Genomic DNA, 23,201 nt, shown 5'->3' with positions numbered 1-23,201 from the left:
GGTCAATCACGAAAAACGCTTCCTTTCTGGTGACTCGACAAGGGAAGAAAGACAAGAAAAAAAGAAAAAATAATCCAAGGGGTGCCGCTCGGGGGTTGTAATTCTGTTATGATTCATGAACATCATGCGGTTCTGCTGCTTCGGATAGGCGTTTGCTGTCTTTGGCATCGGAAGGGGGGTATGCTATATTGCCTCGATCCATCATGGCCATCGAGGACGATGGTGCAGGCAGGAAATAATAAGGAACCAGTTCTGTTTGGACAAGAGCAGATCTCTCTCATATTCGCTCGATTCTTTAACGGGAGGCCGGGCCTGTCCCACGGTCTTCTCGCTGCTAATCACCCTGATTCTGATACCATGTGCCCCTTCACCTCTGCCCGTTACCTCTTGCGATCCCTGTGGCGCGTCAGTGAGACCCGGCCAGGCGGCATCCATGCTTCATGAACTTACGTGCTCAGCCGTCGCGAGAGCAGTTGTAACCCCTTGTCATTCTCCGCCTCCCTACTGGCCCTCTCCAACGCCTGCGCTCTGCCCTCCTCACTCTGTCTCGTGACCTCCTCCGAAGTTGGCGGCAGCCTCTCGTTCTGCAGGTCAACCTTTCGTGCATCCTCGAAACTGCTGATTGCATTCTTGATCCCCTCGGCTCCCAGCATCAACGTCCCCGCAGGCAGTCTCCCACCCGAGGCCGTCTTCAGTTCCGTGACGCTCTCCGATTCCTCTCTCAGCACCTGGAACACGCGCGACAGCCGGCCGATGGCCAGGATCTTGTTCTTGATAGCTTTCCTCTTGTACTCGATCGATTCTGGATCCATTGCATTGCTTGTCGGCGGCGAGATCGCACCGGACGACCCGATTGAAGAGGGTGTCATATCATCCTTGAGTTCGTCCTCGGAACACGTGCTCAGGATCGCGATCAACATGTCGGTGATCTTCTCACCAACGAAGGGAAGAGACCAGGTGAAGACATCCATGAAATTAGGCAGCCAGTAAGGGTGCGGGGTGCAGTTGAACTGTCGGATGTTCATGACATTATTCTCGTACTTGAGGACCGCGGCTTTGTTGTTGTAGACGTCGAGATAGTTGGGAGCCGAGAAGATCGTCATGACACTGGGGAATCCGGTCGTGCGAGTCTTGCGATACATCCGGTATCCAGCATCTTGGGCCTCGTGCGCTCGAATGACCGAGAGGAGGTTGTTCTTTTCTAGGAAATTGCACGCCGCGGGGTACGAGAAGAAGTAAGAGCAACCTCGGACATGGTTATGGACGAAATACTCCGACGTCTTCTCTTGGCCGAATTCCTCCAGAGGATCGGCCCAGAGAATGTCACACATTAAGCCCTGTGTGGGCGGTTCGCGGAATCGATCAATCTATACAAGGTTAGCAGAGTTCCAACTCCCTTTGCAGAATACGTACGTTCTTCAAGTCATCAAGGGTATGTAACTCGGGGCTCAAGCCACCGTGAATGCACAGGAATTGCTTGTTCATAACAGCCGCCAAGGGGAGCGCGCAGAAAGAGTCCATGCACGCGTCGTAGATCTTCTCGGAATACTTGTGTTTGCACTCCAGCTTGAATGTGAAGTAATCCGTCAAATGTCTACACTCGTGATTGCCCCGAAGAAGCCACAAAGTGTTTGGATACCAGATCTTCAACGACCACAAGTACAGCACGCACTCAATACTGAAGTATCCCCGATCGACGTAATCTCCCAAGAAGAGATATCTCGTCTCCGCAGGGTCGCCGCCAACTTCGAATAGCTTCATCAGATCGTAGTATTGGCCATGAACGTCGCCGCAGACTGTGATGGGCGCATCCATCTCTAGGAGATTGGGTTCCTGCCTCAACACCTTGGTGCCCTCCTCGATGATGAATAGCGCTTGCTCTTCCGTCAGTCGTCCCTCCCGGTAGAAGTGTTGCTTGAGAAATGCAAGATCGGGCTTTGTAGGATCTTGACTGGAGAAGAACTGCTCATCTGTCGGGGGGTGCATGGCAGGTGCTTGCACATCTGGTGGCAGCCATTGTCAGCGCGATACACGGAAAGAGCATGCGCTCGAAAGGAGGACTCGTACCTTTGCATACTCTCTCCAATGTGCTCACTTGGGTGCCATCTTCCATGGTATGAAGGGTGAAGTCGATCTCGGGGACCGGCTTCTTTTGATTAATGGCCCGGATAGCATTATCGACCTGGACCTTGACCCCAACATTGCCATCAGGCACAACTGGGTTCTCCTCTCCTTCCATGGACGTGAGCGGGGATGGAAAACGAGCTCACTGCTCCTGGTGTTGTGTAGCGGCTCTCAATTTAGGGGCCACAACGCGCGGAGAAGAGTCTGTGTCTAGAGAGAAAGCGCCGAGGGTGATTATCCAGAGGTGGCAGGCGGTCGTCGAGGGATAGATCGTGAGCACACGCCCAGATGCCGTCAAGGCTAGGTAAAGGGGCGATGTGTGTCTTGTCGCGCGGCGATTAGAGGTCGTTTATGCGCAGAGAGAGGCCAGAGGGAGACAGAGCTGTGGAAGAACAGGAGGTCGTGAAACTCGTGGATATCATGGATATCGTCGGCGAGGGGTGGTGCAGAGCAGGGCTGAGCTGGTGGATTTGATGTTGAGGGCGGCGAGCTGGATGGCCTTAACCTGACTGACGCTACGGCGGTCGCCAAAGTCGGTGTTCGCGTGTGGGATCTGGGAGGATTTCGTCCGGGCCCCGCGCTGGCCTAAGGCATCAAGGCTACGAGGCTGAATCTCCGAGGTCCTCTCCAAAGCCGCGCAGTATCGACGCCAATCAGTTGCATTTTACAGCACAGAGTAGTGTCTTCAAGAGGCATCAACTCCGCGTCCCGACTGTTATATTCTATCCAGGGCCTTCATACAAAAACATCTTCAGGGAGGATCCAAGTAGGACAATCCCGACTGTACACGCCTCAAAGATGCATGATAATCGTACGTTCCTCGCTCTCTGCTGTTGGCTCCCACATACTGACCAAGGACACAGGTCCACACCCGCTTCTAGCACAGGTTCCCTTGACGGTCTCGCCGTTTGTTTCTCTTCCCACCGCCACTACGCTCCCCTATATGTACAAGACCATTCCATCCACGTTGCCGCCATCGTCAACCGGGACATCATCCTCTTCTAGCGAAGGGAAGCCGCAATATGTTGTCTCATCGTCCGGCCACGCAGCACATCCCGATGAGATAATTGCATCATGTAAAGCACTGCAGGCATATATACAGAAGGTTCAAGATGATGCAGATAGAGAGCTGAAGGCCTGGCAGGATGCCATAGATGCCCGAGAGCTGGCGGAGAAGCGCAGGGTGGCTCCCGGCTGGCTGGATAGCGATGCTCGGATATTGGAACCCGAAAAGAAATCTTCCTCGACTGGAGCTGCTGGGGGATCAGAAATGTCCCAGAAGAACCTCATGGATGCTGGTGTGTCAAGTGCTGATGCATCGAGTCTCCAGCATACGCCGGTTGTGGCTCCGAGTAGAGAGGGCGATGAATTAGATAGAGCTTTTGGAGGGCTCGGACTAAATAAGTCATAGCATAATAAAAGCAGGTGAACATAATGTGCTGGTCTGGTGTGAACCAAGCTGTAGCCTTGCCTCCCATAGCCTTGCTCCTCACATATCCCGCGGCTGCCGAATTACCAAGGCGTAAATCAGGCATGAACACTTCTACATCAACTTTTCCCCAGCTCACCTTAGCTTCCATCCTCGAGGATCACAATGCCTCCGCGATTATCGAGGCTGGCAATTGGATTGCCTCGAATATCACCCACTTCCCGGAATTCACAAATATGTCTATTCTGCTCCCTTTCGCGCTCTCTGCGTCGCGTATCCCCCGTCAGACGTACCCGGCTATCGCAGCCCGCGCAGCCCTCACAGCATGGGCTTCAAGTTCGCCAGCAATCTGATGTTTCTAGCATACCGGCTGCAGACAGTGGAGTGAGATATATACCGAAGGAACCGCGAATTGAGCTTCGAGACGCGTTGCTGGATCTGCAGAAGCATGCCGGTCCCTACGTCAACATCTCTCGTTTACAGCTCGCGCTGCGCGGGCTGGAGCAAAGTCCGGGCGAGGAGACGATCCGGGTCGCGGTACTGGGCATTGCGGATGGAGGGGCTTCGCTGAAGAAGGCCAAGGAACTCCTGCGCCTGGTTGTCGCCGACCCGCTGAAGGACGAGGAGGAATGGGAACGAAGGTTGACGAGGGACGGACCGAGTGGCAGGCCTCTGCTTCTGAGGATCGACAGTGGAGCGGATGAGCTTGCGCAGAATAATAGGCTGGTGGAGGAGTTGCATGTTTCATCGCCGACGCTCAATGGTCACGGGTTGGAGATTCTGGTGCTGGAGATGGACCCGCCTTCGATGGATGCTGCACCTGGGGAGGAGGGATTGGAGAGTGCGGCTTTGGTTCCAACCATGGAGATTCCTACCTCGAGTACTGGGAGATACACACCAGTTACGACACCAGTTCACAAAGCATTGGTGGTTGCAGATGGCATAGTGGGGGCTGCTTCGTTGATCTCCCAACCCATTGATGTCGAACGAGATATCATTGGAACAGCAGTGGATCTCCGCATAGAGAGTGACGACGCGGGCCTCCCCTTTCATATTGTCGATATTGCAACGGGATCTAAGGCTCTGGAGCTCTTCCGTGAAAGCGTTGACAATTCTTTGGAATACGAACGAAATTGGTACAAGTCTGGATTGCCAGCCATATCAGAGTGGCTGAAAACTGGGACCTCCCGGACAGAAGGAACCATGAAAATGCCATTAAAGAACTTGATTGAGTCCATCCTTCGCAATGCTACTCTCGCAATCGAAGCCGAGCAATCACGCCAGCTAAACGCAGTACTCGTGGACAAGGTATCAGCTTCAAAACTCGATTCCCTCCGCGTCGGACTCGCTCAATGGGCCGAACGTTCGCATACCGAGCTCCGAGATCAACTAGACATTGCCTTTGGTGGCCAAAGATGGAGGAAGCTGGGTTGGTGGAAACTTTTCTGGCGGGTTGATGATGTCTCCATGATAGCGTACGATATCCTTAGCCAGAGATTCTTGATCGAGGCTGAGAAGGAGATCATATTCTTTGCTGGACGGCTAGAGGAATCAGGGCTGTTCAAGGAGAATTCTGTGCCAGCCAAAATCAACTGGGCATACAAACCTATATCCGAAGAGTGGGTTGGCTCAGGACCTCCGCCTCCTAAAATCCAAGATCTAGTTGGATTGCCGAACGATGATGTGCCAGTCAAGAGTCCACCAAAGCCTTGGCCCCTCCACATCCCTGCGGCCAGGACATTCCTGTCTGTAGAGAGCGTTCCCGCGCTTCAGGCCTTGGCACAGAAGCTCGTTCTCCAAACTTTAACAACCTCAACATTCACTAGCGCATTGGCGGGGCTGATGTACATCTCCACGTTATCTACTACTGTATACGAGGCTGGTGCCATTGCTGCATTGGGCATCGTCTGGAGCCTGAAGAGGATGCAAAAGAAGTGGGAGACAGCCAGGAAGTTTTGGGAGGGGGAAGTCAGAGAAGAGGGGAGGAAAGCAGTGAGGGAGGTTGAAAGTGCTGTTGGAAACGCCCTCACTCAGACGACGGATAGACCAGTGGACTCCAATGGAGGCGAGGAGTTTAAACTGGCAAATGAAGCTCTGAGGAAGGCAGAAGTTGCTCTTAAGTCTTGTAAATAGTGTATTAGTAAAGTAAAAGCAAGCAGTTTAGAATGCTTCTATAGAAGACTTCTCTCGCGGGATCCTGAAGTCTCTCTGTGCCAGATGGGGATGGGCGGGAGGCATCATCACGTGAGCCTTACCCCAATCGACTTTGGCGCATTTCTCCAAAAACTGATCAGCGCCCATCAACCCCAGACTTCGATTTCGTTCCTTGCAACGTAATATCTACCCACTCTTTGCAGCGCACATTTATTTCCTTTGTTACAACTCGCGGACTATCCGCGCAATAGAGTTATCGCACAATGGCATCCTCACCGAATGAAGATACGAAAAACAAGAATTTAGCTCCCTCGGAAGCTTCAAAGAAAGAGCAAGACGCCGTTTCCGCAGACGTTACTGAGGAGGGAGAATACACCGAGCCTTCTGAGGCTGCTGATGCATCTACAAAGGAATCAGGGAATGCAGATAAGGCCACCGCCTCTACGGGTGATGCAGATACCACCAAGGAACATAATGGGGTGAGTGAGGCATCGGGCGACGATGGGGCACCGCCGCTCCCAGAAGAATCGATCCCGCCACTCCCTGAGGAGGCACCTCCAGCTGCGACCGAGGAAGATGACGGCTGGGCGCCCATCTGGGACCAAACGGCTCAAGCGTTCTATTTCTACAATCGCTTCACAGGGGCAACCCAATGGAACAACCCTCGAGTACCCGATGCCCCAAACCCTGGAGCTCCTGGTGTTGAAGCATCCGCCTCTCAGACGGACGCGATGCGGGTGGCAGGTGGCTACAATCCTGCTATTCATGGCGACTACGACCCAACAGCATGGTATGCGCAACCTGCAGTACCGGAGGAGACAGCTGGGCCATCTACAGATCCTGCGGAGGCCTACGCAGCAACAGCAGCATTCAATCGCTTTACTGGCCGGTTTCAAAATGCAGACCTCACACCTGAGAGATTCAGCGACGAGAACAAGAGCAAGAGGCAAATGAACGCGTTCTTTGACGTGGATGCCGCGGCCAACAGCCACGACGGACGGAGTCTGAAGGAGGAACGGAGCGGCAAGAAGCTGACGAAAGCGGAGCTGAAGAGGCACAAGGAGAAGAGGAAAGCGAAGAAGGAAGAAAAGCGCAGGGCATGGTTGCTGGATTGAGCAAGGTAGTTGGAGATGATAGATACCACGGGATTATGGCATGGCCTGGCGTTATAGGAAATCTAGGGTACACGGCGTTGGTTAGTTGGATGGCACATCCGTGACATGCTAGCATAGGACGATAATCCAGCGGCAGAGGCTCTAGACAGAAGCTCTATATTACCTATTGATTGACACTTACTTATTACCTCTCACATTTTCGTCCCTTGCGGTCTCGGTTATCCACGGAGCCTTTGGAAGTTTGGAACCCCGGAAGCAGAGAATGGCCCGAAGGATTTGATTTTGATGTTTGATGCTCAAGATGCCTGCCTGTTCCCAAGCTCAGACAGTGGTCAGTTTCCTCCATTTTCTTGGCTGGTCTTGCTAACTAACGCGTCTGAATTTTCACTTTTTCCGGGGTCCCCCAGTCGCAGAGAGCGAATCCTTGGTAACCTAAGGACCATAGCAACATGGACGTCTCATTAACCGCTCCTTGGAGCCTAAGCCGGCCCTATCCCGAAGCAAAGGTGTCTCCTGTCGGCGCGCCAAATATCACGACATTGAGACGGTTCGGTCCGTGTGATAGGGCTGACGCGCCCGCCAACCTACTAGTGACCATTGCGGCTTTCCATGACCGAACGAATCCACACTTTGGCTCGTATTTTCGGCCTCATGAACGTCACTGGGATCACGTCTTCCAGACAGAAGATTCGCAATATGCGACGAGGGAAGGGCCGGTCGGATAAAAGTCATGGCATGGCGCCTGCTGGCTTTTCTCCGATGCAGATCTGTTCTGGGAATGGGATTCGACGCCTCGCCGAGTGTTCGCCAGCGTTACCCCGTATTATCCCCTCGAGTCTATCTTTTCATCTTCTCAATCGAACCACTAGCACAAGGCTCGCTATCTATCCAATAGCCAGTCATGCCTGGGCTTCAGGGGAAGCAGTTTGCCGGCCAGGACGACCTCTCGATTGTCACCGTTGAACGAGAACTAGAACCCCCCCTTTCAAATATCGTTTCTCCAGCAGACCCAAGGCAGAAGGATCCCACACTTGAGGAAGCCCTTGGTTCCCCTGATAACGAAGGTATCTTCTCTCTTGCATCCTGCATCCTGCATCTTGCATCTTACATCTTACATCATACATCATAAACTCCCCATCCTATATCCTCTCGCAGCTATTACTGACACGCAACTGCACAGATGACGGCGATTACACCACCAGCTCTGACCGTCGGCAGGTGGGATACATCTCCGCTGTCTTCCTCATCTTCAACCGCATGGTCGGGACCGGGATCTTCGCTACGCCCAGCGAGATCCTCTCTCTCTCCGGCTCTGTCGGGCTCTCACTCATGATGTGGGTGTGCGGGATGCTGATAGCCTTCGCCGGAATGTTCGTGTACATGGAATTCGGGACCGGTATCCCGCGTAACGGCGGTGAGAAGAACTATCTCGAATACGTGTTTCGCCGGCCGCGGTTCTTGGTCACGGGCATGTACGCGGCATATGTGGTGCTGCTTGGGTGGGCCGGGAGCAACTCGGTCATTTTTGGGGAGTATATCCTCAATGCGGCAAACGTGGAGGTCAATCGTTGGAATCAGAGGGGTGTGGGACTTGCTTGTATTACCAGCGCTTTTCTCATTCACGGCTTGGCTTTGAATTGGGGACTGAGGCTGCAGAATTTCCTCGGCATTGTCAAACTTCTGATTCTGATCTTGATCATAATCTGTGGATTTGTGAGTATCGTTAGATGTAGGCGCCTGTTTCTTAGCTAACCTTCCTCCCAGGTTGCTCTAGGTGGCCATCTTCGGATTGAAAAGCCGCATAACTTTACCGATGCTTTTGCTGGTACCACGGGGAGCGCGTAAGTGATCTATCAATTCTTGTCACAGGAGTCAATGTTCTGACCCACGAAGATACGGAGTGGTTACCGCACTATACAACGTTATCTGGAGCTACATTGGGTACAGCAATGCCAATTATGCTCTTTCTGAAGTGAAGAACCCCGTCCGAACGCTCAAGAGGTCTGCCCCAGCCGCGATTGTCTTAGTTTCTATCCTCTACATGCTGGTCAATGTTAGTAATTCATTGCTCTTCCTCTGAATTTAATTGCTCATTGTTTTGGTAGATCGCATACTTCGCAGCCGTGCCAAAGGAAGATATTGTCAGCTCTGGGCGTATTCTGGCGGCGTCATTTTTCAGAAATATCTTTGGTCCAAGGGCAGAACGTGTTCTTTCTGTCTTCGTGGCGCTATCTGCGTTCGGAAACGTCTTGAGCGTCATCTTTTCTCAGGGTAGATGTAAGAACATAACGTCCGTCCCTTCTTCAAAACCGGCGCTGACCTGACCAACAGTGGTGCAAGAAATTGGCCGGGAAGGAATTATCCCATTCTCAAGGTTGTGGGCTAGCAACAGGCCGTTGAATGCTCCGTTTATGGGCCTCTTCGAACATTGGTGTGTGTCGGTCATCATCATGCTTGCCCCTCCTCCTGGCGATGCATACAATTTCATCCTCAAGTAAGCTATCTATCCCGTCCTCCGGTCTTGTACCAACTTCTAACTTTTATTCCCCCATAGTGTAATCTCCTACCCTCTAGCGGTAATCAACGTTTTCGTCGCCGCGGCCCTCATTTGGCTATACCTACACCCCTTCTCCCCCGACCGCACCCCCAGCACATGGGCACCTCCCTTCCGAGCCACTCTCCCCATAACCATCTTCTTCTTCCTCTCAAACATTTATCTCGTCGCCGCGCCCTTCGTGCCTCCCGACGCCGGACAGAATGTATATCAACATCTCCCTTATTTCCTTCATTGCGTTGTCGGAATTGGCATCTTTGTTGTGGGGGCGATATACTGGCTCGTGTGGGCGGTAATCCTTCCGAAGCTTGGGGGATATGAGCTGGTTAGGGAGACCAGGATAATGGAGGATGGGTGGAATAGGAATGTGTTTTCGCGGAGACCTTTAAGAAGTTGAGATGGAAGTTTTATAGAGAATTAGACGGTAATTGTGACAGAGACAGTAATAATAAAGGACTTAAATCATACTCTCTTGCGGTCCACCGATGCATAGCTAACATAAGAGAATAAGGGGGGCAATAGCCTCATACCTTATTTAAGCGATTGCGGGGTTTCCAAAAAGCGGGGCTCCACGATCCCAAAAATAACTTGGGACCACATCAAACATCCTATCGAGTCTCGACTCTCAAGTGCAACGTTCCAATTCTCTACATCTCTCATGAAACTTTCAATGCGATGAACACATGCAGAATTATGACTGAGATGTGGCCAGGACCGCCTTTCAGGACATGGACGACAAAACCCCGCCAACCGCCCAGCCAACCGCTCAACCGGCAAGCAGCGCCGTGAAGCAGGCTGCGTGTCTCAATTGCCGAAGGAGCAAGACGCGATGTATTCGGAAAGCAGGGGATACGACATGTAGGCGGTGTATACAAACAGCTGCCGAGTGTGTAATTCCGGATTACCGCGTGGGACGGAAAAAGGGTATCAAGAAGTAAGTCACGAATCACGATGTCTCGGCGTTCTGGAAAACCCTGACTTGGGATAGTAAACGGGAGGGCTTGGATAAGGCCGTATTTTGTATTGAGCAGGCGATTAAGAAGTCAAGGATTAGGAGGGGGGATGGGAAAGACATTTCTCGTTTGCAGAGTCTTTTGAGGGAGGCGAGGGAGATTCTCCCTAGAGAGTCTGAGGGTGATGCAGCGTCGGTGACGGTATCACCAGATGCCACTCCCCCCTTACAGATACAAGCACCGGAAGCCCAGAATCGGAGCCAACGGTCAGTGTCGTGGGTTGAGAGTAATATTGTTTCGGATGATAACTACTCTGTTGACGATGCGGAAAACCCACTTCAGCTTCTCGCCAGGGCATCAGATCTTTCCGTCCCTTCGGTTCCGCAAACGTATGCCCCCAATATCCTTCCCTCCGCTCAGATCTTACGTCAGGACATTGGTCGGCAATATGACCTGCAAACGTTTTTCGGTCCAATTCGGGCGAATTTGGATCTTGGAGAAGATATTGATCCAGTAGATATGGGTCTAGTAAATCTGGAGGAGACCGATATGCTGTTTAACTAGTAAGTAAATTCCGAGAATTGTGTAGAACTTTGTTGATCCTTACTCCTCAGCTTTTACCAGAACCTGTCACACACCAGATGGGGTCTGGATCGATTGCTTCACACTCCTACTTTTGTTCGAAGCCGATCCGCTTTTCTTTTCACATCTATATTAGCTGCTTCTGCTCTGTTCATGCCATCAACCCCAGCTCTGTCACGAAGACTGTCAACGCACTGCAGGTTCCTAGCCCGTCACGTTACTATGAATAGGTATCGCTCACCAGAGATTGTGCTGGCTTTCATGATTAACATTCCGTGGATGTCTCCCGGAAAACACTGGTCAGATGATGAGACTTGTTCGTTCATGGCTTCGGCGCTGACGATAGCTATTGATATTTCTCTTGACAAGGTCATTGTTCCCTCCTTTAGTAATTCTAAAGTCGTTCCTCCACAGATAGCACAATCAGAGTGTATCGCGGCCAGAAAAGCTTTGGATCTTGATGGTTTCCAACATATTGCTCCATCTTCGGCCTTGGGGAGGAGATTATTGAGGTGCAGGGAGAGGGTTTGGCTTGCTCTATTTGTTCTGGATAGAGGGTGGGTTCATTCCTGTGCTCGCAAGATCAGGCTGCTAATGCTAGACGGCAGTGTTTGTCTGGCTCGAGGGAGAAGTTATACTGTCCCGGTTACGCCGCTCATCGAGTCCTGCGATGAATGGCACAAATCTGACCTGGCTGACATCTGGGATGGCTCTATCATATCCTCGACAGTTTTGAGACGAGACCTGGTACGTTATCCTAGAGCGTGACAGAGTTATCTATAAAAATGGCTAACTCAGTTGTAGGTTAATCTAATAACCACTATCAAAGACAAATGTCACCACAATATTGAGATTACCTCTTCAATCCTGCAGGAAATGATAGAAGGCTTCTTCACCCGCTGGTATGCCACATGGGCATTTGCCATCGGAGGAGACAAGGGTAGATTTGCTCCGCAACCACCTGATTCTAGACTGATTGGTGATAGGAAACATACCCCCTTACGTCGAGATATTGGTAACGCATGGCAGACTATCTATTTACAGCAGTGTGATCAATCACCCTACCGCTCCAATTCACGTGAAGCGATTCTTCCGCTCCGCCAGCCTCTCATCCGCTCTAAACGTAATGCGAGCAGCAGTTCAAGGAGAAAGCCGCTTGAAATCCATGCCCAACAACACCGTGATTATGATGCATGTCTACCCCAAATTCAGTTCCCGGACTTACTCACTAACGCAAGGTCCAGATCTTTTGCAGCGATGATTTGTTTCCGCCTGAGCACCATGGGCAGCACCTCAAACCAACGCCTCGCGCCTAGCATCAGGATCCTGATCGAGGAAACCGCTGATGTGCTGGAGAGGATCGGTACTATCCCGCCCCATCGAAAAGGAATCTCTGCTATATACGGAAGACATCTTCGTAATGTAATCGGAGGAACGAAGGATACCCTCCGCGGCGAACAAGCAATCACAATGCCACCTCGGAACCAAATAGTCCCAAAACAACCAGAAGGTCATGTCTTGGAACCGATTCAGTTCTCGGCCATGTCGGATGATCAGATAGTGCAGACTATTAATAATTCAGGAGAGGAGTTTGGAAATCACTCACTGGGCTTTCAGATTGATGAGAGAAGTGAGCTGGATTGGTTGGATTGGTTTAATATGGATGTTACTACGTAGGAGGAGGTGCTCAAAAGCAAACTAAGGTATTGATTTTGGGTTGGGCTAGAATGTTCCCGGTTCCCAGGATCTGTAAATCTTGGAATGGAAACAAACACATCTCATCTTCTAGAATCATGAATCTACTGCCCTCCTCCATACCTTGGTTTATCCATGAGGATCATCTCACTTAGCATTCATTCATCTTTCTTTAGACAATATAGATGATGATTTGGAAGGTGTTTTATATAATAGACTGTAGACATATAGTATTAGTACAGGATACGTGCTTTTGCCGCATTGCTGATTTATTTTGATATATCTAGAGAGGGATCGGGAACCTGGGATGTTCTTTTATTGTTTATTAGAGGTTATTGCTGCTGTGTTGATTTTGAATGGCATGGTTAAGCACGTGGTACGCTTTTCTCACTTCCGCTTTTTAAGCCAGATTCTACTTCAGGGATAGGATAGGCCTACGAGATGCAAGCAATGCAGTGTATGGATACAGATTTTTATATTTTTCAGCTCCTATCTCATCTCAAAGGAAGCAATCTACTAAACATTCCTAATGACCCTTCGCCACAGCGGGCGTTTTATATCCGTTGTTTCGAGCCCCGAAAGATACGCATCATCAAGGGACGCATCCACATCCACTCTCCTACCGATATCCAGATCGATCTCATCCAGCCGCCAGTAACGTGTTTTGAAGAAGAATTTATATACCAGCCAGACGACTGGGAAGAGCGGGAGGAGTATATACGCATCGACGAAATTCCCCGCATCAAAGGGTGACAGGGTGGTCCAGCCTTGAACTAATGCTAGGAAGGCATTCGCCGCCAGGCCGAAATATGCATTCCACGGGTACCAGAGGGATTTGAAGGGGAGTTCATCGACGGAGCGGCCCTGTGCTGACCAGGCGCGTCGGAAGCGGATGTGGATGAATGAGATGGAGCCCCAGACGAGGAAGGTGGAGACGCCGGAGAGGTTGACGATGTAGTTGTAAGCGGCGCCTGCGCCGGTGCTGACATTCATCATGGAGAGGGCGCCGAAGAGGTTCGTGAAGATGATGGCGTAGACGGGGACACCTCGACTGTCAGTAAAGCCCAGGAAGCGGGGGGCTTTGCCTTCTTGCGCCATAAATAGGACGGTGCGGGAGCCGATGTAGATGGAGCTATTGACTGCAGAGAGGCAGGTTATGAAGATAAAGGCATTGATGAGATGAACCCCACCATACCACCCGGCGTTCTGGATCGCGATCGTCATTGGGGATTTCAACGCCTTGCTGGTGCCGCTAACGAGACCAGCTGCGTTCGCGGGACAGGTCAGGCCGAAGAAGAAGGCGGAGCCCATGTAGATGAAGATGATCCGCCAGAAGACTTGACGGATTGCAAGCGGCACTGCACGCCCAGGGTTCCGGGTCTCGGTGGCGGCAACGGCCACGGATTCGCAGCCCGCGTAGAAAGTAGAACAGAATACAAAGACTTTTGCTACCCCGCGGAAACCGTCGGCGAAGGCGCCGGGATCGTGCCAGTAGTGGAAGCCCAAGGCATGTTTCTGGCCGTGGAGCCCGCCGGCTGCGTAGACAATTGAGAAAATGAAGTAAGCAACAAGGCCTCCAAGTTTGACAAGCCTTGGATAAGTCAGCGGGAGAACAGAATTAGGGGGGTAATGGGAGCGTGATCTTACGCAAGCCAGAACTCAGCCTCTCCAAACGCTTCCACGCCCAAGAGTTGGAAGGCCAGGAAGGCAAACCAGAAGAGGAGGAAATATCCCCATAACGGCACTTTGTCGCTCCAGAAGACAAAGATGGCCGAGATGGTATTGTACTCATTAGCCAGCACCGCAGCCCAGATAATGAAATAATTCCATCCGACCGCAACGCCAAACCCCTTATCCACAAACCGATCCGCCAACGCCGTAAAAGCCCCTCCACTGGGATAGAGCGTCGTGACCTCTCCTAACGACTGCATGATGCTGAAGGCTATGATCCCAATGACCCCAAAACCAATCAAGAGCGACGCGGGCCCTCCACTTGAGAGCGCACCTCCCGAGCCAACCAGCAGTCCTGGACCGATAATTCCTGCCAGAGCCATCATACTGAGATGGCGCGTCTTGAGGCCTCGCCGCACCCCGCTCTCAGGATCGATAATTGCCTGCGGCGCGACATATTGCTCCCCCGCCAGCCCTTCAACGGGCCCATAGGGGTTCTTTGCCGGGAGATCTGACATGGCCGGCGAAGAAGCAGAGACGGTGGTGAAAGAGAAGAGACAATGGCCTTGAGCACTCGCTCTCGGTCCATTGGCATTTGCATGACATATATAGGAGTGCGCAGAGCCATCTTGCGGAGCTGGTGCGTAGAAGCCAGGTTCGTATAAAACTGGACTAAAATGATGTTATTACAAGGGAATGATTTCACCATCTCGGAGGCGAGCGATCACGTGATACCACCTATCGCAAGGGGATTGTAAGAGAAAATGGTAATGCGGGGTAAATATGATTTCTTATTATGCAAAATAATGTGTATATATACGTATATATATAGACGTATCCAGACTCGAAGTGTGTTTCCTGATGCTTACCTTACTTGATCATGGGTCTTGGGGCCTCTCCTTGGTTTTGCGAGCGATATGACCTCAACTCGGTGAAACTAAAGTCCACCTGTCGCTTGTTATCGAGGAGCAGTGGAAAGTAGATGTTCTGCTTCTATAGTGCAAATCTGGGAGCATAGGGTATAAGAGTAGAGGTTCAATAGAAATCCTCAAATTGCGTACAGAATAACCAATTCTAGGCTGATATCTATTCTTGTACTGGCGCAACGCAATGGACCCTGCTACAGCAAAAGCTAGGTAAGTGACGTGCATACAAGCTTGAAGCTTGAGTGTGGTTTGAAGCTTGGATATGGCTTATCGAACCGAATAGGCTACTCACCCATCTCGAACCTATCACAAGTATATCGTCTGAATACTCAAAGCAGTCCGCATTATTAACAGGACCCTGAGATCCACCGGGTTCGAATTTTATCCTTACTCCTTCCCATAAAGCAACCAAGAACCGTGTGGTCATTCCCGTCATCGTAATATGTACAAGACTCAGTTCAATACATTGACACTGTCCCCGAAAATGTCATAAGACACCTGCCTCGCATCCATGCGGATTATCACACTTCGCCGTACCTCCATGGCACTTACTACCACAGCGCTGGGTGCTATTGAAGCATCCGCACCTCCTCTTGTAGCAGCTACCTTTGCAGCGGCACACCAGCGACTCGCCCGCGATCTTCCTCCAGTCCTCGTCGAACTCCGCCGCGGCATCTTTGCCAATGTAGCCGCATGCGACCGGGTCGGCTTTGACTTGCATGCGGAAGAAATCAAGGATGCTGCGGGTCTGCCGCGGTTGATCTTCGTTGGTGCAGTGGCCGTTCTCCGAGCAGTAGCGCCAGGCGCGTATGCTGCGTCGCATCTCCTTTTTCTGCATCACCATTCCGCCGCGGAACAGGCAATCCGTTATGGTAATCGGGGCGTGAATGGTGCCGGGAGGCATGATCAACGTGTCCCCCGCGACTAGGGATATGACTCGGAGGTGCTGCGGATTCGGCCGGAAGCCCTCGCCATGCCGCTTGAAGTCGGCTCTGACCTTGTCCCTCTCTTCTTCTGTGAGGTTGTCCGTCCGCACGTAAGCCCATAGCTTCAATACGTGATCAGCTGGTTGACCCACCACATTCGGCTCCAACGTAATGTAGGTGTAGGGGCCTATGGCATCCATGTGCCAGGAGGAGATTGCGCCGGCCTGTCCAAAGATCTGGAAATGCATGCATGATTGTAAATCGACGGCTTTGCTGAGTACCTCCATTGACTGCTTCCCGGCCGTTGCATAGAAAGCTGAGTGCGCCGTCGAAGCCGAGAAGGCCGCCGCTTGGTTTAGGAGATTGCAGTGCTTTGCCAATGGCCACGGCACCGTCCCATCATCGATACATTTCAGACTAAGGAGGTTGAGTGGCGGCTTCGATTGATCTCTGATTGACCAGCTCTTGATGACTTCATGAATTGGAAACGCTTCGACTGAATTCTTGTTTGGTTGGAATATCTTCTCCAGCTGTTGAACCTCGATATGGAGTTCTTTTTGGCCGTTTGCCTGGAGCTCTTGCAGCATGGTGGACCCACTGGTGACGGGTCTGGTGTGAAGCCATTCTGAGTCTCGTAGGAGAAAAAGCTTGTCACCGGTACCATTAAGAAGCCAACGCTCTAAATCTTTGCAGTTGCCAACGAGGAAATCGGCGTCATGTACGTCGTGGCTTGTCTGGGCCGGCCTGCCTTGGTCGAGGATGTAGGTCCCAATAGGGGAAAGGGTACTGTAATAGGTTGGTGGGACAGTCAGCTGGGCACTTTTGAACCATTCTCCTTGTCTCTGGACCCTAGGATCTCTCCAGTGTTTCTGCTGTTCGCAATTGATATCAAACAGGAGCTGGCGGTTGAGATGTTGTCCTGCCCTGACAGCAAGGGAGAAGGCTCTGAGGATAGGGCAGTCGTCAATGTGAATCCTTTTTGAGAGCGCCGATTGGTCGAGAATAAGTGGCTTCTCGTCTGCTTTGACAGTGGTAGGATCGACGGTGCTTGAGCATGAAGACGCGCGACTGCGAGGACCGTCTATGACAACAGCTGTGGGGTCATACAAGGCCGAGGATAGCATTGTGCTAGCCTTGAGAAGAGCCTCGTCGCATCGGGGACCAACAACCCATCGAGATCAGCGGAGACCAGTCGCATTGGCAATTGGATGCCGGTAAGATCATGTATGAAGGTGTCTGTTGTTCTACGTCACAATCACAATCGTGGTGATCCTTAGCGTGTCCGTTTTAGCGTCCGAGCTTCCTTCGGCAATCTTATCGCCGGCCGCTACTGGAGATAATGTAGGGCTAGCTATTTTGGTCTACGCATACAAATACGCCACTACCTTACCTATCTTTCCTGTTTGATGTATCAAGATCCAGTAGAAAGAATAAGCATATTCAAATGTAGGGCTTCGTCTTCTATGTGGCGCGACTCAAAGAGGCTGCGTATATCGGCGATCGGATAAGCAAGAATGTATGGATCCGGACCGTCCGGTAATGGGCTTGGCTGATGTCCATGACGTGTGATTAGAGTTGAGACATTAGAGATGTGCCATATTAGTTTGCATTTCAGGAACCAGGAACTGAACGGCAGTGACCAAAGACCTATCAATCTGTGGACTGGAAAGGTTGAGGCTCATTGGACGAGCCTCAACTCTATGTGGCTGACTAATCCTTTGAACCCTGGGCAAAAGTGGCGACGGCTGATTTAATTCTTCAGAAACCAAATCATCCACTTTCCAAGGCCAAACAATACCAACGCTCCGGCAAATAGACTTTCCCAAGCCGACATACATTATGGCAACCTGTCCTGTCCGTTTCGAGTTCCAATGTGAGAAGGAAAAATTCACAGCCACCCACAATATCCCCCGGAGTCTAGTCACCGCAGACCCCAGCCAAAGCCAAAATGCCCAATATGTCAAAACCTTTATGGACACCGTCCAGCCAATCCTGAAGGAGCACGAGCCCGCAGCCCGCGCAGCCTCCAGCACTAAATGTGGGATTTGCGGATCGCCGACCGCCAAGATCTTATTGACTCCCATGTCCTGGCTGCATATTGTGGCCGATCCTTTCATCAACGTGCTCGCCAACGCGGTCTGCTCCAAGGCATCGTGTGAGATGACGACGCGGCAGCAGATCCAGGATTTGATGGCCGTGGCCAGCAACCAAGATGATTCTGTACGCCCCGGGAATGGTGGTGTCAACGTGACCAAGACTACGGAGTTGCTGCCGTGCAAGGTGTGTGGGAAGATGGAGAAGACCTCGCGATGTGCTCGCTGCAGGGTGGTGGCTTATTGTGGGAAAGAGCATCAGAAGCAAGATTGGCCCGCGCATAAGCAGGTCTGCAAATCGCTGGCTCGGTAGGGATTTGGGAGGTTATGAGGAGCCGTAGACTGCGGTCATGGTCTTGTTGAATTTAGGCAGAAAATATCTTATTTTGTCATTACGGAGTACGAATGACTACCTATGGTACTGGTTGATCGACTGAGGCAAAACCTGATCTAGTGCTCTCTGGTCCTTATCGCCCCTCAATTCCTTCCAGTGACCACATATGTATAGCTTACTTCTTTGAAAGCTTCTTTCTCATATCTTGCTTCGCCTTCAGATCCTTTTCCATAGCCTGGTCCATGATCTCGGCGCCTTCTTTGAAATAAGCTTTACCCTTCCGCATCAACTTAATCCCCCTGTCCATTTCTTCCAAGGCCTCTTTCTCCAAGTCAGGGGCCTCTTCCGAGTCAGACTCTTCCTGTTGGATTGGCTTCGCCATTTGCTTCTTGTTGACGTTCGAACCCTTTGCTTCGGCGTTCTCCTTGCTCACCGTCTTTCCTGCAGCTGACCTAGGGAGCGTATAGTAGTCATACCTCTGGCACTTGAAACATCGGTTGCATGTTAGGTTGCCGGTAAAGATATTCACCTCTGTTTCCTGCGCTGGGCATTTTTTCTTGCATTTACGGCAAACATCGACTTGCTCGCTCCCAGTGGTGACTTTCGGAAACTTGCTACCATCGCGCAATTCCTTGTCTGTCATCATATGGTACCATTTTGCAATGTACTTCTGCTCTGGATGGAAGTGGCAGTCTCCATAGTCGGCGTGTGCATCAGTGGCGATCATATGTCCCAATTTGAGCTGGCGTGCGGCTTTCTTAATGCTGATTTCCATGAATTGACCATCAGGGCCGTGTCCACCACCTTTCTTGCTACTATTCTTGTGTCCGGGGCGATAAACTGCATACCAACGAGTTCCGCCCTTGACGACCTTCTCCCCGTCCATTTGCTTAAGTTCGATCGCTCCGATGAAGTCTGCTGAGGAGATATTGGCACTGGGGGCATTGTCGGCATTGGCGCATTTGTTGGCCCAAAAAGAGCACAAAAAGTACAGCTGGTTCTCATGGAAAGCGATCTGCTTGGAATCCGGAACCTTGGTAGATGTGACCTGGATAAACTTGCAGCAGAGTATCTTGTCGTCTGTCACAGCAGCAGGGCCGGCAACAGCAGTAGGGGGGTTCGAGGCTTTCGGATCCGCTTCTTTGGCCTTGGCAGCGATAGAAGCCGTGCTGCTTCGAGTACGAAGCGGCTTCGGGGGCTCAGAGGTTCCAGAAGACATTGTGATCTGTGTTTGATGATGGTTAGCTACATGAACAGTCTGGTGCTATTGTGTCTCAAAGTCACACAAGAGGAGATGGACAAGTGTCCACTCACCGAATTGTTCTGATGGAGGGAGGATTAGATCTATTGCTGGGTTTGTCGGGGTTGTCTGAGAAGTCTCTGTTGATAGTCAACTACAAGAACCAGATAGTTGCTCAATGTCTCAATAGAGAACAAGAGGAGGAAGGGGTAGAGGAAGGATGACTTACTGTTGGTGGGCACTGACTTGTTTTGGGATCCAGACAGATCTGAGTTGTAAGAAGGAAGACAAGTGGACAAGTGGACAAGTGAGAAATATATATAGGGCTCAGTCTCGGCGCCGAGAAGTCGTCGAGCCATCTGGTTGTTGTTCCTAAATTGTGATTCGCTGTCGTAGAGTTGACAACCACCTCGTAGCTCTCGGCGGCGATGTCGTTGACTTTCCTTCTCGCTTTATCCCCAAAACAGATAATAACATGCTTTTAGAATGCACTTCCTGAACCTATTCATATATACAGAGTGGTTATATAACACCAAAGTCCAGTGCTTGTTTAATTATCAACCCTGGTTTCGTTATTAAATAGTATCTGTTTAAAACAGACTTTGTTATCAAGAGATGGTTTCTATCAATTATCCCGACTTCGCTATGGAGAGGCAACTATCAGAGCTAACTTTGTTATTGAGCAATAATTGAATAATTATCAGACTTGATCTCGTTATTGAAAGATGGTTTCCGTTAATTATTAAAACAATCCTACAGATTACCTAGGTACATTATACAGACTCACAGTGGCAATTATCAAACCCAACTTCGTTATTGAGCCATAATTATCAGACATGATTTCGTTATTAAGGGAGATAGCTTCTACTAATTATCAAAACAGAGTTCGTTATTGATGGAGAATTGTCAAACGTAACGCCGTAACTAAGATGCTTCCTAATATACAAAAACAAGATGGGCCCGAGACTTAAAATCTAGATGCTAGTCAATAACTAAGAGTAATCAAAAAACTGGTTCCCAACAACAATCAGGACCTAAGACTTTAAATAGGCAAGACCAAGGCTTATATATACTATACCAAGTTTAAGAGGATGGTCCATTGTACGGGTCTTTAGGCTTTTGCTTCCTTAGCTTTAGATCAGAGGTGGCGGCAGAGGTAGTTTGTGACAGTCACTTAACTTAATGTAGAAATTTCTGATTTCTGTCAATCATCAAAACAGACTTCGTTAATGAGAAGACTGAACTCTAGATGAAGAATAGGGGGTCGCTTATGCACGTGATATTTCCGGGCATTTGAGGGGGATTGGACTGTCGTTAAGAGCCTATTCACTTGAAAAACCATCTTTGAACAATCCATTCTACCACCGTGTTTTATTACCTCTGATTGTACTTTACTCGCGCAAGCAAATACTGGCCGAGGTTGATTATAGGGCTTTTCCATCAGGAGCTGCTAGCTAGGTATAGTCGAGTCCGCCGCTAAGCATCGAGGGCATTTCTTGTGTCGTAGTGGCACACGAGATCAGAGATGGACTCGAAGGAATGTTACTATCTACGAGACTATAATTCATAGCCCGAAGATCTAATCCTGTGCTACTACGACATAGAAGCAATGCCTGTTTCATTGTCGGAATCTCGACATTCCTAACCCTCAGGCCTGGGGACTTTTGATTGATGCAGCTCGCTCACAAGTTCAGTAGGTCACTGAGATGTTAGTAGAGAAGAGATCAACTCGCCGTTTGTTTCTTGCCTTTCGACACCCTACCCCCAACAAATCACCGTTGATAGCCGCTCAAATTTGGCAGACCTCAGTACTGTGCTTGGCCTCATCCAGGAGGTCATCAGGTTAGAGTATGATATTCAACATCTTAATGTGAATAAAGAATCTCAAGTTCTTTCCCCCCTCTATAACTTTCAGAAAAAGATTTAGCACTAACAGCTCCCAAGATAAGTAGACTATAACACCCTCCTCGACTCCTCCCATCTAATCCTCCACTCCTGAAAGTACTCCACTGCACATATCACTCACAGCCCACCTCTCAAGATTCTCTATAAGCATAATCTAATCCCTCTTTCTCTCAAACCAATCCATCCATCCCTCCCTCAACGAGATGTATTACACATGTATACAGGTTTACGGATCCAGGATTCGTAAATCGGGAGATAGACAACACAACAACAGCTGATTTGTCTGGTATTCAGTTTCCCCGAGTTGTGAGGATACGGACGTGAAGAGGGATGATGTGGGACTCTGGATAAGGAATAGGTATCGAGTTACCGCTGGTTCGAGGACAAAATAAGATGTTTGGTGGATGATACACATAAATGGCATGTCTATATTCCAAGTATTGAGCATGCGATATATTCACTTTACGATTCATGAGAGAGGAATTTTAGATGAAGCCAGAATATTATATATTGGCAGATTGCATACAGAGCAGCTCTAACTAAAATAATTCAACATTTAGCTCTAGAATAACTTTTGGACGTTTTATCTATCCTGGATATCTATCTTCTATACATTAAAACCAAAACGCAAACGCAAACAAACAAATCTAATTCTCCCTCCTCTCTTCTTCTTGCCTCTCCCTCCTTCGCAGGTTCTCAGCATCCAAGATGTCCTGTTCAATCTGCTCCGGATCGTCATCTTCGTCACTGCTCCCTCCCCTACCATCCTCATCCAACGACCCATCCCTCCGCAGATTCTGTACATTATCACTATCGCCCGCCCCAGGCTTCCTCTTCTTTTCGAAATCCTGTCTGTGGGCATCCGCCAGCATCTTTGTGAACCTCCGGATGGGTTGGAGACGCCGACGCATGGATAATGCGCTGGGGGATCCGGGGGGTTCGAGAGCGGAACTGCTGGTACGGCTGCGATAGCGGGATAGGGTGGGTGAAACGGATGGCTGGGCGGCTTCGGCTTCTTCGGGAGCTGGACCTTGTTGTGCTTCGGTGAAGGATTCTTGCGAGCCAGTCTCGAGGACGTAGGGTAGGGGAACGTCGCGGGATGCTTTGAAAAGGACGACGTTGGTACAGTGTTCGTTTTCGACACGGAAGAGGGTCCACATGCCGCGACGAGTGACTTCGGACAGACCGACGAGGAAGCTGACCAACGTGCTGTGTTGGAGATCGTGGGTATATATGGAGTAGAATATCCAATTAAAACGGAGGATCGGGTCAATGCACATGGCTAGATAGTACCAATACGGGTTCTTAAAGCCGCGTACCTCGCGAAGGTATTTCCTGTTGGCATGAGGTTGGAGCAAAGACCAGTCCATGAGTAGATCCCAGATTGCTAGCGCAGGTCAGTCTCGATACAAGAATTATGATCCGTTGTGCTTACAGCAATAAATAGCATTAACGGTCGCAAAGGAGGTAAAGAGTGCGAGCATGCTATGGGTCTCCTCG

At 50.4% G+C, this 23,201-nt stretch overlaps 11 protein-coding genes across 11 annotated transcripts; 6 read left to right on the top strand and 5 right to left on the bottom strand.

Moving 5' to 3' along the window:
* Nucleotides 1-446: 446 nt before the first annotated feature.
* On the bottom strand, nt 447-2,239 carry M430DRAFT_96749 (hypothetical protein; the record flags this gene model as incomplete). The annotated part of the gene is made up of 3 exons (XM_024869986.1): nt 447-1,367; nt 1,414-2,003; nt 2,068-2,239. 3 exons carry the CDS (start codon nt 2,237-2,239, stop codon nt 447-449), a joined length of 1,683 nt encoding a protein of 560 aa, XP_024723514.1.
* Nucleotides 2,240-2,785: 546 nt separating this feature from the next.
* On the top strand, nt 2,786-3,555 carry M430DRAFT_65070 (hypothetical protein). Its single transcript, XM_024869149.1, has 2 exons — nt 2,786-2,935; nt 2,988-3,555. The coding sequence occupies exons 1-2, from the start codon at nt 2,923-2,925 to the stop codon at nt 3,533-3,535; spliced, it is 561 nt and encodes a 186-aa protein (XP_024723513.1). The 5' UTR covers nt 2,786-2,922; the 3' UTR covers nt 3,536-3,555.
* Nucleotides 3,556-3,691: 136 nt separating this feature from the next.
* Nucleotides 3,692-4,382, bottom strand: M430DRAFT_65069 (hypothetical protein). Its single transcript, XM_024869148.1, has one exon. The coding sequence runs from the start codon at nt 4,299-4,301 to the stop codon at nt 4,017-4,019; it is 285 nt and encodes a 94-aa protein (XP_024723512.1). The 5' UTR covers nt 4,302-4,382; the 3' UTR covers nt 3,692-4,016.
* Nucleotides 4,289-5,686, top strand: M430DRAFT_98013 (hypothetical protein; the record flags this gene model as incomplete). Its single annotated transcript, XM_024870088.1, has 1 exon — nt 4,289-5,686. A coding segment is annotated over one exon (1,398 nt), but the record flags the coding sequence as incomplete, so codon positions are not given.
* A 168-nt stretch (nt 5,687-5,854) lies between these two features.
* On the top strand, nt 5,855-6,999 carry M430DRAFT_33912 (hypothetical protein). Its single transcript, XM_024866456.1, has one exon. It carries the CDS (start codon nt 5,971-5,973, stop codon nt 6,820-6,822), a length of 852 nt encoding a protein of 283 aa, XP_024723510.1. The 5' UTR covers nt 5,855-5,970; the 3' UTR covers nt 6,823-6,999.
* Nucleotides 7,000-7,723: 724 nt separating this feature from the next.
* Nucleotides 7,724-9,773, top strand: M430DRAFT_49012 (hypothetical protein; the record flags this gene model as incomplete). Its single annotated transcript, XM_024868034.1, has 7 exons — nt 7,724-7,886; nt 8,003-8,535; nt 8,587-8,663; nt 8,716-8,875; nt 8,928-9,099; nt 9,154-9,316; nt 9,377-9,773. The coding sequence occupies 7 exons, from the start codon at nt 7,724-7,726 to the stop codon at nt 9,771-9,773; spliced, it is 1,665 nt and encodes a 554-aa protein (XP_024723509.1).
* Nucleotides 9,774-10,010: 237 nt separating this feature from the next.
* On the top strand, nt 10,011-12,762 carry M430DRAFT_57228 (hypothetical protein). Its single transcript, XM_024868659.1, has 7 exons — nt 10,011-10,310; nt 10,365-10,892; nt 10,944-11,468; nt 11,520-11,658; nt 11,716-11,851; nt 11,898-12,102; nt 12,156-12,762. Exons 1-7 carry the CDS (start codon nt 10,105-10,107, stop codon nt 12,586-12,588), a joined length of 2,172 nt encoding a protein of 723 aa, XP_024723508.1. The 5' UTR covers nt 10,011-10,104; the 3' UTR covers nt 12,589-12,762.
* Nucleotides 12,763-13,122: 360 nt separating this feature from the next.
* M430DRAFT_96820 (hypothetical protein) lies at nt 13,123-14,795 on the bottom strand (the record flags this gene model as incomplete). Its single annotated transcript, XM_024869991.1, has 2 exons — nt 13,123-14,197; nt 14,254-14,795. The coding sequence occupies 2 exons, from the start codon at nt 14,793-14,795 to the stop codon at nt 13,123-13,125; spliced, it is 1,617 nt and encodes a 538-aa protein (XP_024723507.1).
* Nucleotides 14,796-15,494: 699 nt separating this feature from the next.
* M430DRAFT_33909 (hypothetical protein) lies at nt 15,495-17,354 on the bottom strand. The gene has a single exon (XM_024866455.1). It carries the CDS (start codon nt 17,251-17,253, stop codon nt 15,691-15,693), a length of 1,563 nt encoding a protein of 520 aa, XP_024723506.1. The 5' UTR covers nt 17,254-17,354; the 3' UTR covers nt 15,495-15,690.
* Nucleotides 17,355-17,903: 549 nt separating this feature from the next.
* Nucleotides 17,904-18,535, top strand: M430DRAFT_40628 (hypothetical protein; the record flags this gene model as incomplete). Its single annotated transcript, XM_024867414.1, has 1 exon — nt 17,904-18,535. The coding sequence occupies exon 1, from the start codon at nt 17,969-17,971 to the stop codon at nt 18,533-18,535; it is 567 nt and encodes a 188-aa protein (XP_024723505.1). The 5' UTR covers nt 17,904-17,968.
* A 196-nt stretch (nt 18,536-18,731) lies between these two features.
* Nucleotides 18,732-19,775, bottom strand: M430DRAFT_17380 (hypothetical protein; the record flags this gene model as incomplete). Its single annotated transcript, XM_024863663.1, has 1 exon — nt 18,732-19,775. One exon carries the CDS (start codon nt 19,773-19,775, stop codon nt 18,732-18,734), a length of 1,044 nt encoding a protein of 347 aa, XP_024723504.1.
* Between the last annotated feature and the right edge of the window lie 3,426 nt (nt 19,776-23,201).

The sequence above is a fragment of the Amorphotheca resinae genome (assembly GCF_003019875.1).
Source record: "Amorphotheca resinae ATCC 22711 unplaced genomic scaffold M430scaffold_3, whole genome shotgun sequence".
Classification (NCBI taxonomy): Eukaryota; Fungi; Ascomycota; class Leotiomycetes; order Helotiales; family Amorphothecaceae; genus Amorphotheca; species Amorphotheca resinae.
The sequence above is the reverse complement of the archived record's forward strand: the minus strand, read 5'-3'. Positions and strand labels throughout refer to the sequence as shown.